The sequence below is a fragment of the Panthera uncia genome, chromosome X (genome assembly GCF_023721935.1).
Source record: "Panthera uncia isolate 11264 chromosome X, Puncia_PCG_1.0, whole genome shotgun sequence".
NCBI lineage: Eukaryota > Metazoa > Chordata > Mammalia > Carnivora > Felidae > Panthera > Panthera uncia.
The window spans coordinates 830,421-844,119 of record NC_064817.1 but is presented as its reverse complement, the minus strand read 5'-3'; the positions used below and the strand labels follow the sequence as shown (position 1 = coordinate 844,119).

General features: G+C 61.1%; 1 protein-coding gene across 1 annotated transcript in view; it reads left to right on the top strand.

Moving 5' to 3' along the window:
- Positions 1 to 2,329: 2,329 nt before the first annotated feature.
- The window catches only part of ASMTL (acetylserotonin O-methyltransferase like), a 32,034-nt gene continuing 20,664 nt past the window's right edge, over positions 2,330 to 13,699 (top strand). Inside the window, exons 1-8 of the mRNA XM_049644872.1 lie at positions 2,330 to 2,511; positions 4,050 to 4,181; positions 5,586 to 5,633; positions 5,774 to 5,838; positions 6,636 to 6,697; positions 7,474 to 7,582; positions 8,322 to 8,697; positions 11,892 to 12,071. Coding sequence (XP_049500829.1) covers positions 2,419 to 2,511; positions 4,050 to 4,181; positions 5,586 to 5,633; positions 5,774 to 5,838; positions 6,636 to 6,697; positions 7,474 to 7,582; positions 8,322 to 8,697; positions 11,892 to 12,071 — 1,065 coding nt within the window. The 5' untranslated portion in view covers positions 2,330 to 2,418. The remainder of the gene's footprint in view (positions 2,512 to 4,049; positions 4,182 to 5,585; positions 5,634 to 5,773; positions 5,839 to 6,635; positions 6,698 to 7,473; positions 7,583 to 8,321; positions 8,698 to 11,891; positions 12,072 to 13,699) is intronic.

Sequence of the window (13,699 nt, the reverse complement as noted above, 5' to 3'; positions counted from 1 at the left end):
GAGAGAGAGAGAGAGAGAGAGAGAGAGAGAATCCGAAGCAGGTTCCATGCTGTCAGCCCAGAGCCGAGCCCGACACAGGGCTCGAACCCACAGCCGCGAGCTCATGACCTGAGCTGAGATCAAGGGTCAGATGCTTAACCGACTGAGCCACCCAGGCGTCCTCACTAAAGGTGGGACTGTTTAGTGCCCTGACCATACCGCCAGTGTGGGCGTAAACACCAGTGAAGACACAGGGAGAGGGGCCCCTGATGACGGTAGGCCGTGTAATGAGCACCCTAGTTTCTGGGGCTCACAGATAAGGCCCAAACAGCCAGGAACGGTCATAGGATAAACCCCACACCAGGGCATCCCCCGTCTGTCCCCTGCATGAGTCCCTCATCTGACTACAACAAGGTAGGTGCCGCGCCCATTTTGCAGAGGACGACGCTGAGGCCCAGAGACGTGGAGGGACTGGCCCCGGGTCCCAGCGCTGGTGAGTGGGAGACCCTGAGTCTGCAAGTGAACCTGCCCCCGGAGCCCGATCCCGCACTCGCTGGAGCCCAGCCGGGCCTGCCCACTGCTGCCTACAGCCCACGGCCCACCCCCTGACGTCACGTGTGGCCAGGCCCACCCAGCAGCGCACACTTCCGTCCACAGGTGCCTTTGCTGGCACTTGTGCGTAGAAATGACGGCGTGTTGAGCGGAACAGAAAGGTGAACCTATCAGGAGCTGACTTCCAAAGAACGTGACCGGGGGCCTGGGCGGTTCAGTCGGTTAAGCATCCAACTCCCGGCTTTGGCTCAGGTCATGATCTCACGGCTGGTGGGTTCAAGCCCCACGTCGGGCTCTGTGCTCACCTGCTTGGGATTCTGTCTCCCTCTCTCTCTCTGCCCCTCCCCTGCGCGCGCTCTCTCTCTCTCTCCTAAAAATAAATCAACATTAAAAAAATTTTAAAAAGTGCTTGGGATGTTTGGGGTCGGCTGTCCCGGGCGAGGCTAGCAGGCAATCCGAATGGCCATCGAGGGGCTGGCTGGTGGGGGCCAGCCCTCTGGTGACCGTAACCAAGAGAAGCTCCGTGGGAGGGTCCGGGGTGGGCCTGGGATGGACAGGCACAGGGGGTCAGGGAGGACGGGACAGGGGGTATTGGCTTGGATGCACCTGGGCATATTCGTCTGGGGACACTTCTGAAGGTCACGACAGTGAGGGGGGGCGCTCCTGGCGTGTGCGGGGTGGAGACCAGACACGCTGCTCCACACCCTACCGCGCACAGAACGCCCCACCCCACAGGGTCATCCAGCCCCACGTGTCAGTAGTGCTGAGGCGGAGAACCCCGGACCTCACAAGAGGGACTCTATCTACCTATCGATCGGTCATCTATCGATCTTCGCCGTGGTCAGGATTCTCAACCAAGGGGCTATTCGGTGCCCGGGGAAACCCCGGCCACGTTCAGGGGAGAATTTGGGTTGTCACAACTCGGGAGGAAGGTCCCGCCATCTAGTGGCGGAAACTGGGGATGCTTCTGAGGATCGTGCAACGAATCACCCAACCCCAGAAGTCAGTACTGCCGCGGTTGGGAAGCCTCACCGCAGGAGAGACCTTGTCTGTCTGTCTGTCTGTCTGCCTGCCTACCTACCTACCTGCTTACCTGTGTATCTGTATGCGGCAGTGGTTCTCAACCGAGGGCTATTCTGCCCCCTCCAGGAGAACCCCTATCCCTGCCCCTCCACCGCCTCCCGGGACCCCGACTGCGCGCCCCTCTGCCACTTCCCAGGAAGCCCCCGTTTCCGCGCCCCAGGGGCGTTCGAGGGAGACCCCCCCATCTCCGCGCCCCTCCATCACCTCCCAGGGACTCCCATCTCCTCCTCCCCGGCCCCCAAATCCCCGGCTCCACAGGGGCCCCACGACTTCGCGCTCCCGGAGCCCGCCCGCCACCACATCCCCGCGGGTGCACCTGCTTGCGTGTGTTGGCGCGCAGGGCACACGCCGCCAGGGGACTGGACTTGGGAGGGAGGGGCGGGGCTCCGGCATGCCTGGGCGGAAGGGGAGGGATCTGGGGGTGGGGCGGGGCTCCGGCTGGTCTGGGCGGATGGGGCGGGATCTGGGGGGCGGGGCGGGGCTCCGGCGGGCCTGGGCGGACGGGGCGGGATCTGGGTGGAGGGGCGTGGCTCCGGCGGGCCTGGGCGGATGGGGCGGGATCTGGGGGGGGCGGCTCCGGCGGGCCTAGGCGGATGGGGCGGGATCTGGAGGGCGGGGCGGGGCTCCGGAGGGCCTGGGCGGATAGGGCGGGATCTGGGTGAAGGGGCGGGGATCCGGCGGGACTGGGCGGGGCCTTGGGGGGCGGGGTTCCATTAGTCCCGGAGCGTGCGGCTCGGGCGTCCGGATGCGGATCTGTGCTCGCGGTCTGGGGCCGTGCGCGGGGGTGGCGGGGGTCGCGGTGCCATGGTTCTGAGCCCGGTGATCGGGAAGCTGCTGCACAAGCGCGTGGTGTTGGCCAGCGCCTCCCCGCGCCGCCGGGAGATCCTCAGCCAAGCGGTGAGCGGCCGCGCCGGGCCTGTGGCTGGGGTCTGCGCCGGGCAGGTGACCGGGTCTCCTGGGGCGGGGGGGCCTGGAGCGGGGGCCTGGGGCCGGGGACCTAGTGACCTAGGGCATGCGGCCGGGGGACCTGGGGCAGGTGGGCCTGCGGCCGGAGGTCTAGAGACCTGAAGGCCTGGTGCCTGGGGTCCTGGTAACGGGGCCTGGCAATGGGGGCTGGGTATTGGGGGGGCCTGATAGGGGCCTGGGGCCGGGGTTCTGGTGACCTGGGGTGCCGGGGCCGGGGAGGGGGGTTCTGGTGACCGGGGCTTCTGGTTCTGGTCCTGGGGGCCTGTGTGACCAGGGACCTAGTGACCTCAGGGTCTGGGATGGGGGCGGTCATGTTAGGGAGGGGCCTGGCGCTGGGGACCTGGTTTTCCCGGGAGTCTGGTGACCGAGGGCGCCAGGTGGTCTGGTGACCAGGGACCTGGTGACCTGAGGGTGTGGTTTGGTGACCCTGGGGGTGTCTGGTGACCAGGGCCTGGTGACCAAGGGCCAGGTAGTGAGGGGCCTGGTGACCCTGGAGCCCTAGTGACAGAGGCCCTGGTGACTGGGGTGCAGTGACCAGTGACTCTGGGCTGGGAGCTGGGGTCTGCAGACTGGAGGTCTTTGGGCCATGGTGTAACGACTCAGGGTCCTAGTGACTCAGGATAGTGGGGGTCTGTGTGATCTGGGACCAGAGTCTTCAGGCCAGGTCTAGTGGCCTAGTGTCGTGCTGGCCAAGGGGGTACGGAGATAGGGGCAGGTACACAGCCCAGAGGCAGGCAGAGGCCTGGGTCGGGGAAGGTACAGAGTGAGGGGTGCTCACTGTACCTCCCGAGGAGGGTTGTGGGGGGTACAGACCAAAGGAAGGCTCACAGGGCAGTCCAGGGGACATGGGGGTGTAGGAGGTCAGCTGCAGGGGGGCCTTTAGAGAGTTAGGGTCAGGATGAGGAGAGCCACTCTGGAGCTGTGCAGGAAGGTGCCTGTGGGGTTGGAAACACCCTCTGTGTTCCAGGCCCACATTCCTGTCCCCACACGACTCGGGGGGGGGGGGTCACTCTCTACGCAAGTGGCTCCCCACTGGGGCCTGCCTTGCCCATGCACACGGGTTTGGGGACAATGGTAAAGCAGCCATCTTCCCTCACAGGTCTGCCCTTTGTGGCCCTGTGCGCAGGCGGTATGTTTTCAGCTGTTAGTGCACCCGTGGGCGTGATGTCCTGGCCTCCGTGACACTCTGGGAGCCCTTTGACCCCTCAGAGCCGGAGACCCCACCCAACTATCCTGCTGGGCTCTGTGTGGCCGCCGCGGGTACCTGTGCCTTCAGGCCGGTCCTCCGGGGCCCCCGCCAGCCTCCGCTCCGGGCCTTGGCTGAGCTCATCAGCGGTCAGTGACGAGGTGTGAGGGAGACACAGGGCACGTGGGGGGGAGGCCGTGTTTCCTGGGAAACCAGCTCATTCTGCTCAGAGGCCTTTCCTCTTCCCGCAAACCCTCCAGACCCCCTCTTCCTCCTGTTCCAGGGTCTCAGGTTCGAGGTGGTTCCGTCCAGGTTCAAAGAGAAGCTCGATAAAGCCGCCTTCGCCACCCCTTATGCTTACGCCATCGAAACAGCGAAGCAGAAGGCCTTGGAGGTGGCCTCCAGAATGCACCAGGCAAGGGGGCCCTGTTTCTGCTTTTTTCCCTGTTCTCTTGGGAGGACGGGACTTTCCGGCTTTAAACGTACATGTCACGGATCGGTGCCGTCTACCGTATGCAACCCCAACAGCCTACCCATGGCTCAGGGTTACTGTGTCGCATGCTGTTACAATCACTGTGGCCGTGTCCTTGATATGAGCCTCCATAATTGTCGTTAACAGAGGAGTGTCATTGACGGTAAAGAATCAATACAGGTTGCTTATTACCATATGCCAGCATGTAGCCCAGAATCACAATTAGTGTGGTGATATCATTTCCAACAAAGAATGAACACACTTTGTCTGTTTCTGTGTATTACTATGTAATATGCTATTGTAATGAACGTAACAGCATCATTTATGACACACTATTTAACAGAGCGTAGATTCTACGTTATATGCAGATACTGTTGTAATTAAAACAATAGCATCATTAACTCCTATTTTGCAACAGTATCACTTATGATACAGCACTAATGTAGATTATCCATTGCTTGGTATTAAAATAATATACTATTGCAACTAATGTGCAACTAATGTCCTATAGGGAGTGCTTTGTGCCCAGTGCCGTATAACAACCATTGGTATAAATAAAGGAGTATTGACCGATTGATTTTCAGCAGTGGAAAGGTTAATATGTTAACTTTAACCTAAGTTCAACGTTCTATACAGACTTCAGATGTGTGTGTTCAGCCCCAAGCCTGAATTTTCCACCTGGACTTATTTTATTGTCTGGAGAACTTTTTTCTCAAATCACATTGAGCAGTTCGAAAAACCAGTTTTGTCCTTTTATTATTTTTTATTTTTTTAATGTTTATTTATTTTTGAGAAAGAGCACGAGCGGTAAGGGACAGAGAGAGAGGGAGACAGAGGATCCGAACGAGGCTCCAGGCTCTGAGCTGTCAGCACAGAGCCTGATGTGGGACTTGAACTCACGTACTGTGAGATCGTGACCTCAGCTGAAGTCAGATGCTTAAGTGACTGAGCCATCCAGGTGCCCCCAAACCAGCTTTGTCTTTAATTCGGCATAGCTTGGGGAGGACTTGGGGCCCTCACCCACCTCTCCTGCAACGGTCCCCTGCCCTGAGGGAGGCGGAGCCCATGGGACTGGACACTGAGGTTTGCAGTGCTGTCCCTCAGGTGTCAGGGAGGGAGCTGGCAGGTGCTGTCCCCATCATGTGACCACAGAGCACCTCCAGGCTACAGCCCCCCACACGTCCTGAGCCCTGCAGGGCAGGCCTCCTGGGGTCACCCTCGTGTCCTTGCTGGGGACACCGAGGACACCCACATCTTCCTTTCCGAAGTACCACCCGTCTCACTGCCAGCGCATTTGCATAAGACACACGGGTGTGATTTCCGAAGCTGAGTTTGCATTTCTTCCAGAAAGACCTCCGGGCCCCCGACGTCGTCATCGGAGCCGACACCATCGTGGTGAGTCCCCCTCGGGGCCCTTTTCTGGCCTCCAGTCTGGTTGGTGTGCCCTCGGTGACTGAAGTCAAGGTGTGGACATCGCGGCTTCCACAGATCCGGCTTGGGGACAGTGAGCGCCCCCCGCCCTGGTTCTCTTGCAGACGATCGGGGGGCTGATTCTGGAGAAGCCAGCGGACAAGCAAGACGCGTACAGGATGCTCTCCAGGTGGGTCCCGGACTGTCCTCCTCGGAAGCAGCCTTGCCTCCGATACAGCCTGGGGCGGGGTCAGGACCTGGGGTGGGGTCAGGGCCTGGGGTGGGGTGGGGTCAGCTCCTCTGTTGTGGGTCCCAGGGCAGGGTTAGGGCCCAGGGTGGGGTCTGCCGTCTCCGCCTGGGGCAGGGTTACGTCCCAGCCAGGTACCTGGGTCGCGCCCTGGGTGGGGTCCCTGGGTGGGGTCCGTGCTGGGCCTTCCCGGCCACTCTTTTGGGTGAGATCAGAGGACGCAGCCTCGCACTTAACGCGGTGCTCACGCCCCCTAGGGGGACAGGGTCTCGGGGCAGACGGGTAGGTGGACAGGCGCGCAGGGGGACAGGCGGGCAGGTTGATAGTCCGCGCAGGTGCGCAGGTGGGCAGGGGCACAGGCAGGGAGGCGCACAGACTGGAAGGCGGGCAGGCGGGCTGGTTGATAGTCGAGGCAGGTGGACAGGCGTGCGGGCGGGCAGGTGCGCAGGCGCACAGGCGGGGAGGCGGGCAGGTGCGCAGGCGCTCAGGCTGGGAGGCGCGCAGACAGGAAGGCGGGCAGGCGCGCAGGCGCACAGCGGGCCGGCAGGCAGCGTCCCTCCGTGCCGAGCACCGCCCACCACGCATGTGAGCGTGTCTCCGCACCTGGGCCCTGCCTTGTCCGTGAGCTGACATCCCCGTGCCGCAGGGACGCGCACAGACCCTCCGAAGAGCGGGTGGCAGGGAACATGCTGTCCCACACACTCCCCGTGGACACACTGCATGTGGGTCGTCCGTTGCAGGTTGAACGGGAAGGAGCACAGCGTGTTCACGGGCGTCGCCATCATCCACTGCTGCAGCGAAGGTACCTGCTGCCTCCCCAGGCCCTGCGCCACCGCGGGAGGAGCCGGGCGTCCTGCCGCCCCCGGGCCCTCTATGTCCTGCCGTGAGGGCCGTCCCCTCCCTCCCTCCTGCCTGCCAAAGTCGGGGCTGCTTCAGGCCTCGGTTCGCTTCCCGCTGAGCACCTGTGGGAGGCGGGGTGCCCCGACCAGCACGAGCCACACAGGTGCCACCTTTAGTCCAGAAGGGGGAGGGCCTTGGCTGTGCAACCTGAAATCCTAGGAACACGGGGGCGCCTGGGGGGCTCAGTCGGTTCAGCGTCCGACTCCGGCTCAGGTCATGATCTCGCGGTCCGTGAGTTCGAGCCCCGCGTCGGGCTCTGTGCCGACAGCTCAGGGCCTGGATCCCGCTTCGGATTCTATGTCTCCCTCTCTCTGCCCCTCCCCCTGCTCGTGCTCTGTGTCTCTCTCGCGCATAAATAAACATCAGAACCAATCTGTTTTAAGCACCAAAATGCTGACGACCCGCTGGGCTGTGCCTGGCGCGTTTCTCACCTCCTACCGAGGCACGGAGGCCACCCCTAAGTTCAGTTCCCTACAGGGACACCTGAGCCCCCCACCGGCCTGGGTCTCCTTCCCTGATCTTGTAGCTTTTTCTTTTCCCCGCTGTTCACCGTTCCCGCCTCTCCACTAGCTGTTCCTGCCCGAGTTGTCCATCCCCAGGCCCGGGGCGGATTTCCCGCAGGCGCCCGGCCGTGTGCCCGCCCCGTGCCCTGACCTGCCCCGCCCTTCTGTGTCGCAGACGGCCAGCTGGACACGGACGTGTGCGAGTTCCACGAGGAGACCACGGTGAAGTTCTCGGAGTTGTCCGAGGACCTTCTGTGGGAGTACATCGACAGCGGGGAGCCCATGTGAGTGCACACGGGGTCTCACGGGACGCTGATCCCGGCACGGCGGCTGCAGCCTCCGACCGGACCCCCTCCCGGAGGCCCCAGCTCGTCACAGCGTCCCTTTGGGGGTTAGAGCTCACCCTACGAATTCTGGGGGGGCGCAGACATCCAGTCCACGGTGGTGCGCCTGCCGTCCTGATGTACCGTGGGGGCTGGGCCCAGGAGTGCGAGCAGGGCTGGCTGAGGAGGCGACCTGCCCGGTTCCAGGGCAGTGGATGAGGAAACAACTCACAGTGGGAGAAACAGTCAGGCCCTTCGCCCTGTGCTGCTGCCACGGGACTGGGAGGCCACACAGGTTAACACGCCTGCTCCCCCGTCACCCCGGAACGGGGCCGGGCCAGGGACAGGTGCATGCATGCAGGTGGGGGGGGGGGGGGCGGTCTCATCGCTGGGGGCGCCCAGAACCAAAACCTTGTGTCCTTTTGGGAGCCTGGGGTCCAGGAGGCAGAGGAGGGAGGGTCGGAGGGAAACCACGACGTGCCAAGTCGGGGTCCAGGAAAGGGTCTTTGAAGGCCCGTCCTCTGTCCCTAAGGAGGGGTCCACAGAGGCTCCTGGGCCAGCGGTGCAGATGTGGACAAGAGCACGGCCGGGGTCGGGGTACTCCCTGCGCTCCCCCCCCCGGGACTACCGCGCAGCCCTCACATTCCGACTCCTCCGTGTCTCCCTCCCGCCCCGGTCTGCCTCCTTCCGCCCCACGCAGGGACAAGGCTGGCGGCTATGGGATCCAGGCCCTGGGCGGCATGCTGGTGGAGTACGTCCGTGGGGACTTCCTCAATGTCGTGGGCTTCCCGCTGAACCACTTCTGCAAGAAGCTGGTGGAGCTGTACTGCCCGCCCCACCGCGAGGACGTGCAGCGGGTCAAGCACGACTCCATTCCAGCCGTGGACACCTTCGAGATCGCGAGCGAGGCTGCTCAGGGGGACGAGGGCTGCGGCCCCAGCAGGGCAGGGGTGCACGGTCACACCGGACAGGCTCCTGCTGGCCCCCAGGGCCCAGACACGAATGGGCTGGTGGAGAACCCGCCCCCCTTCCCGTCAGACCTTCTAGACCTCATAGACGGCTTTAAAGCATCCAAGGTACTGGTCTGAGTGTCCTGGGCAGGCAGTGCTGAAGGACGTCACCCTGACTGCTTAAAACCCAGGGTGTGTCCTCTCCCAGCTCTGGAGACCACAGTCTGAGATCCAGGAGGGGCAGGGCCGCTGAGACCCAGGAGGGGCAGGACCACTGAGATCCAGGCAGCCCAGGGCCACTGAGATCTGGGCAGGGCAGGGCCGCTGAGATCCGGGCAGGGCAGGACCCCTGAGATCCAGGAGGGCAGGGCCGCTGACATCCAGGCAGGGCAGGGCTGCTGAGATCCAGGCAGGGCAGGGACCCTGAGATCCAGGCAGGGCAGGGCCCCTGAGATCCAGGCAGGGCAGGGCCACTGACATCCAGGCAGGGAAGGGCCACTGAGATCCAGGTGGGACAGGACACTGAAATCCAGGAGGGGCAGGGCCATTGAGATCCAGGCAGGGCAGGGCCACTGAGATCCACGAGGGGCAGGGCCACTGAGATCCAGGAGGGGCAGGGCCACTGAGATCCAGAAGGGGCAGGGCCACTGAGATCCACGAGGGGCAGGGCCACTGAGATCCACGAGGGGCAGGACCACTGAGATCCAGGCAGGGGAGGGCCACTGAGATCCAGGAGGGGCAGGGCCACTGAGATCCGGGCAGGGCAGGGCCTCTGAGATCCGGGCAGGGCGGGGCCACTGAGATCCAGGCAGGGAAGGGCCACTGAGATCCACGTGGGACAGGACACTGAGATCCAGGAGGGGCAGGGCCATTGAGATCCAGGCAGGGGAGGGCCACTAAGACCCAGGCAGGGCAGGGCTACTGAGATCCAGGCAGGGCAGGGCCACTGAGATCCAGGCAGGGCAGGTCCGCTGAAACCCAGGAAGGGCAACGCCTCTGAGATCCAGGCAGGGTAGGGCTGCTGAGATCCAGGCAGGGCAAGAGCACTGAGACCCCGTTGGGTGGGACCCCTGAGGTCTAGGCAGGGCTACTGAGATCCAGGCGGGGCAGTGCTGCCTCCAGAGGCTCCAGGGGACGGTCCTTCCTGACCTGCAGCTTCTGGGCTACCGATGTCCCTGGACCGCTGGTCACGTCTTTCCCGTCTCCGCCTCCGCCTTCCCGTGGCTTCTCCTGTGTGTCTGTGTGTCCTCCTCTGTCTCTTTCAAGGACACCTGCCGTTTTCCTAGGGCCACCCTGATCCAGGATGGGCTCATCCCACATCCTTCACTTACTCACGTTTGCAGAGACCTTGTATCCAAATTAGGTCCCCTTCCCAGGTTCTAGGGTTCAGACTTCAGCATATCTGTTGGGGCCCCTATTCAGCCCATTGCAGTGTCCCCAGCTGGTTTTCTGCCTTCAGTCAATGGCTTGACACAGAGCTGGTGACTTCTGGGTCCGAGAGTGTGTGACCTGACCTGTCGGTCTGCTCGTCCTGCCTGGAATGTGGGACTTGTGCTCGGGGCTGTGAGGGCAGAGGCCTGTGTCCCTCTGGGACGCGGCGTCTGGGGTGTTGGAAGGTGAGCTTCACAGGACCCCACCTGGGGCCGGCGGTGCACCCCCGACCGACCTCCCCCAGCCCGGGAGACGAGCCCAGGTGCTGGGCCACCCCCCAGGCTGGGTGGGAGGTCTCCCCCTGCCCGGAGGGATCTGTGGGTTCCTCCCGCTGTGGCCTTGGGATCCGAGGCAGCTGGCCCAGCCGGAGAGTGTCCCAGGCGGGGTGGGAACCCGCGGGCCGGCTGGGTGCGTAGCCGCGGCCTCTGTTTCCTTCCTGCGTGCGCGGTCACACGCCGCCCGAGAAACAGCCGGCTGCCCGTGCCCGCCGGGCCAGCACAGGGGGCAGAAGCCTGCCCGGCCATCCTGCACCGTATCTGCTGAGGACGGGGCTGGCCACGGCCATCCCTGCGCTCCCGTGGGCTCCCACGCACACCCGCCTGGCTGTGCCCTTCGTCTCCGCAACCCCTCGCTGCCCCACGTGGCCGGCCCTTCCAGCGGCTTCCGAGGACAGCCCTGCATGGGCTGGGCGGGGCTCCACATCTGGAGGAGAGGTGGGGATGTGGGTGTGGGACTGGGGACCGCCCCTCCCCGCTCCAGCCCCGGCCACGCCCCTGTGACGGCCTCGCCAGGAGAGAAGTTCTGGGGTCAGGAGGGAGAGGTGGTTCTGCTGTGCTGTGCCCAAAATACCTAAGTCCCCCGGGAATAACCATGCGCACGGTGTCCCCACGTGGTGCAGCTGTGCCGCCGTCCCGGCACCTACCTGTGTCCCTCTGGGGTCTGTCCACCCAGCCACCTACCTCCGCACGTAGCCTCGCAGCGTCCCTCACACATTACCTGTCCACCTGTGTAGCTGTCTTCAGACTGTCTGCCAACTATTTATGTGTCTGCCTACCTCTCACCTATCTGCCTGATCTAACATGTACCCGTTTGTCCGTCTACCCACCTACCCGTGTTTCCTTCTGCGTACCTGTTCCATTGCTCTCGCAGAAAGGTCTGCCGGCGGTCAGCTGACCCAGCCACGGGGCCGTAGGGACTCAGGGAGCACGTGTCACGTTGCTAGTGCATCGTGAGGGTTCTAGAAACAAGCCAGCATCGTCGGGCCCTTCATGCAGTGGCGTCACTTGTCGAAGAAGGTTTCTGCGTGGCCGGGTGGGGGTACAGGTGATGGGGGGTGAGACCCCTGTCTGTCAACAGAAGGCCCCACACGCCTGATGGAGACGAAGAACGGCAGTGTTCTGAGTTCTGAGGCAGTGCCTTGGCTTTCACACTTAAATGTTCTGAGTTCTGAGGCCTTTGGAAGAGCAGACACGCCCCACACGCGAAGAAGGTTTTTGCATTACCCACGTGAGCATGGGTCCTGAGCTGCATAGACCCTCTGCTTCTGAGGACAGGCATGTTTGTCTCCAAATCCAGCCACGTCCTGAGGTCCTGGGACGTAGGGCTTCAACAGATCGATCTTGGGGGGAACACAGTTCAGCCCCACATACGAACACGTTGGATTTTCTCCCATGGGACAGTTTTTCTCCTTGATATTCACTCATGTGCTTTTGTCTTGTGCGAGCCCGGTACCAGCTGGAGCCTGCATGCACTGTTCTCTGGAGAAGAAGTTTCCATGCACAAGTTGAACAGTTTTGGTAGCTGTGGCCTCCCACTTTTGGGTCTTTGGGAGCGAAGGGCACTGCACAAGTCCCGTCGTAAGTCTCGCTGTTGTTGTTTTTAACGGACAGGCTCTGTTCACGGCTTGCAAACTGAAGGTGTTTGATGTCCTGAAAGAGGAAGGCCCCCTGAAGGCGGTGGATGTTGCACGCAAACTTAACGCCTCTGTGTGTGGAACTGGACGGCTCCTGGATGTCTGTGTGGCCCTGGGATTACTGGAGAAGACAGACACAGGTAAGGGGACATGCGAAGTGTCCTGATGAGAATCTTTGCAGCTGGAAGGAAGTCATCCAGTGAAGGTGGCTGCTGGACCAGGACAGGGAAGGCCCGACCATCTATCCTTCTGCCCTCAGAACGTGGCTTTTCAGCGACGGTAAGAAGTACAGGATGAGGGAAAGGAAACACACAACTGTGTGTGTGGGTATGTGTCTTTCAGAAGAGTGGTTTTTAAAAAAATCTGTATTTATCTGACAGAGAGAGAGAGAGAGAGCAGAAGCAGGGGGAGGGACAGAGACAGAGGGAGCGAGAGAATCCCAAACAGGTTCCGCACTGTATCCACAGAGCCAACACAGGATTCAATGTCATGAACCATGGGATCGTGACCTAAGCTGAAATCAAGAGTCGGGCTCTTGTTTGTGTTTTTTAATGTTTATTTATTTTTGAGACACAGAGAGACAGAGTGAGAGCAAGGCAGGGGCAGAGAGAGGGAGACACAGAATCCGAAGCAGGCTCCAGGCTCTGACCTGTCAGCACAGAGCCTGACACGGGGCTTGAACTCACAAACCCTGAGATCATGACCTGAGCCAAAGTCGGATGCTTAACTGAGTGAGCCACCCAGGCGTCCTCTTTTTTTTTTTTTTTTCATTTTTTTTTATAATGTTTATTTTGAGGAAGAGAGAGAGTGAGAGCAGGAGAGGGATAGAGACAGAGGGGGACACACAATCAGAAGCAGGCTCCAGACTCTGAGCTGTCCGCACAGAGTCTGATGCGGGGCTCGAACCCACGGACCAAGAGATCATGAGAGATCGTGACTGAGCTGAAGTCAGACGCTTAAGCGACTGACCCACCCAGGTGCCCATAGGAGAGTGACATTTTCTTGGGCTCTGGTCTCAAAGAAGCTGTATCAGTCAGGGTTCAGCAGAGAAACAGAGCGAGTGGATTATATATGTGTACAGCATGGGTACATGTTTGTTTTTACTTGTTTAGACAAATACGTGGGTACATAGATACAGATTGGTAGTAGATGTGATGATAACTAGCTAGGTAGACAGATGATAGGAGATTTGGATCGACAGACAGATGGATGCATGGATGGATGGAAGGAAAAAAGGAAAAATGGATGGATACGTAAGTGAGTAGATGGATGAAAGACGATATGGAAGGATGGAAGGAAGGGATGGATGGATGCACAGATGGACGGTGGGTGTTGGGTGGATGGATGGGTATGTAGGTGGGTAGATGGAGAGATTGATGGATGGAAGCATAGATGAATGAAAAGGTGGATGGATGGATGGTATGTGGGTAGATGGATGGAAGGATGGATAGAAAGATTGATGGGTAGAAGGATGGATGAATGAAAAGGTGGGTGGGTGGATGGACGGATGGTGTGTGGGTGGGTGGGTGGATGCATGGATGGATGGATGGGTGGGTAGGTAGGTAGATGGATGGAAGGATGGATGGGTGAAGGATGGATGAATGAAAAGGTGGGTGGATGGATGGATGGATGGATGGAAAGATTGATGGGTGGAAGGTTGGATGAATGAAAAGGTGGGTAGGTGGGTGGGTGGATGGATGGATGGATGGATGGATGGATGGGTAGGTGGGTGGATGGATGGATGGATGGATGGAAAGATTGATGGGTGAAGGATGGATGAATGAA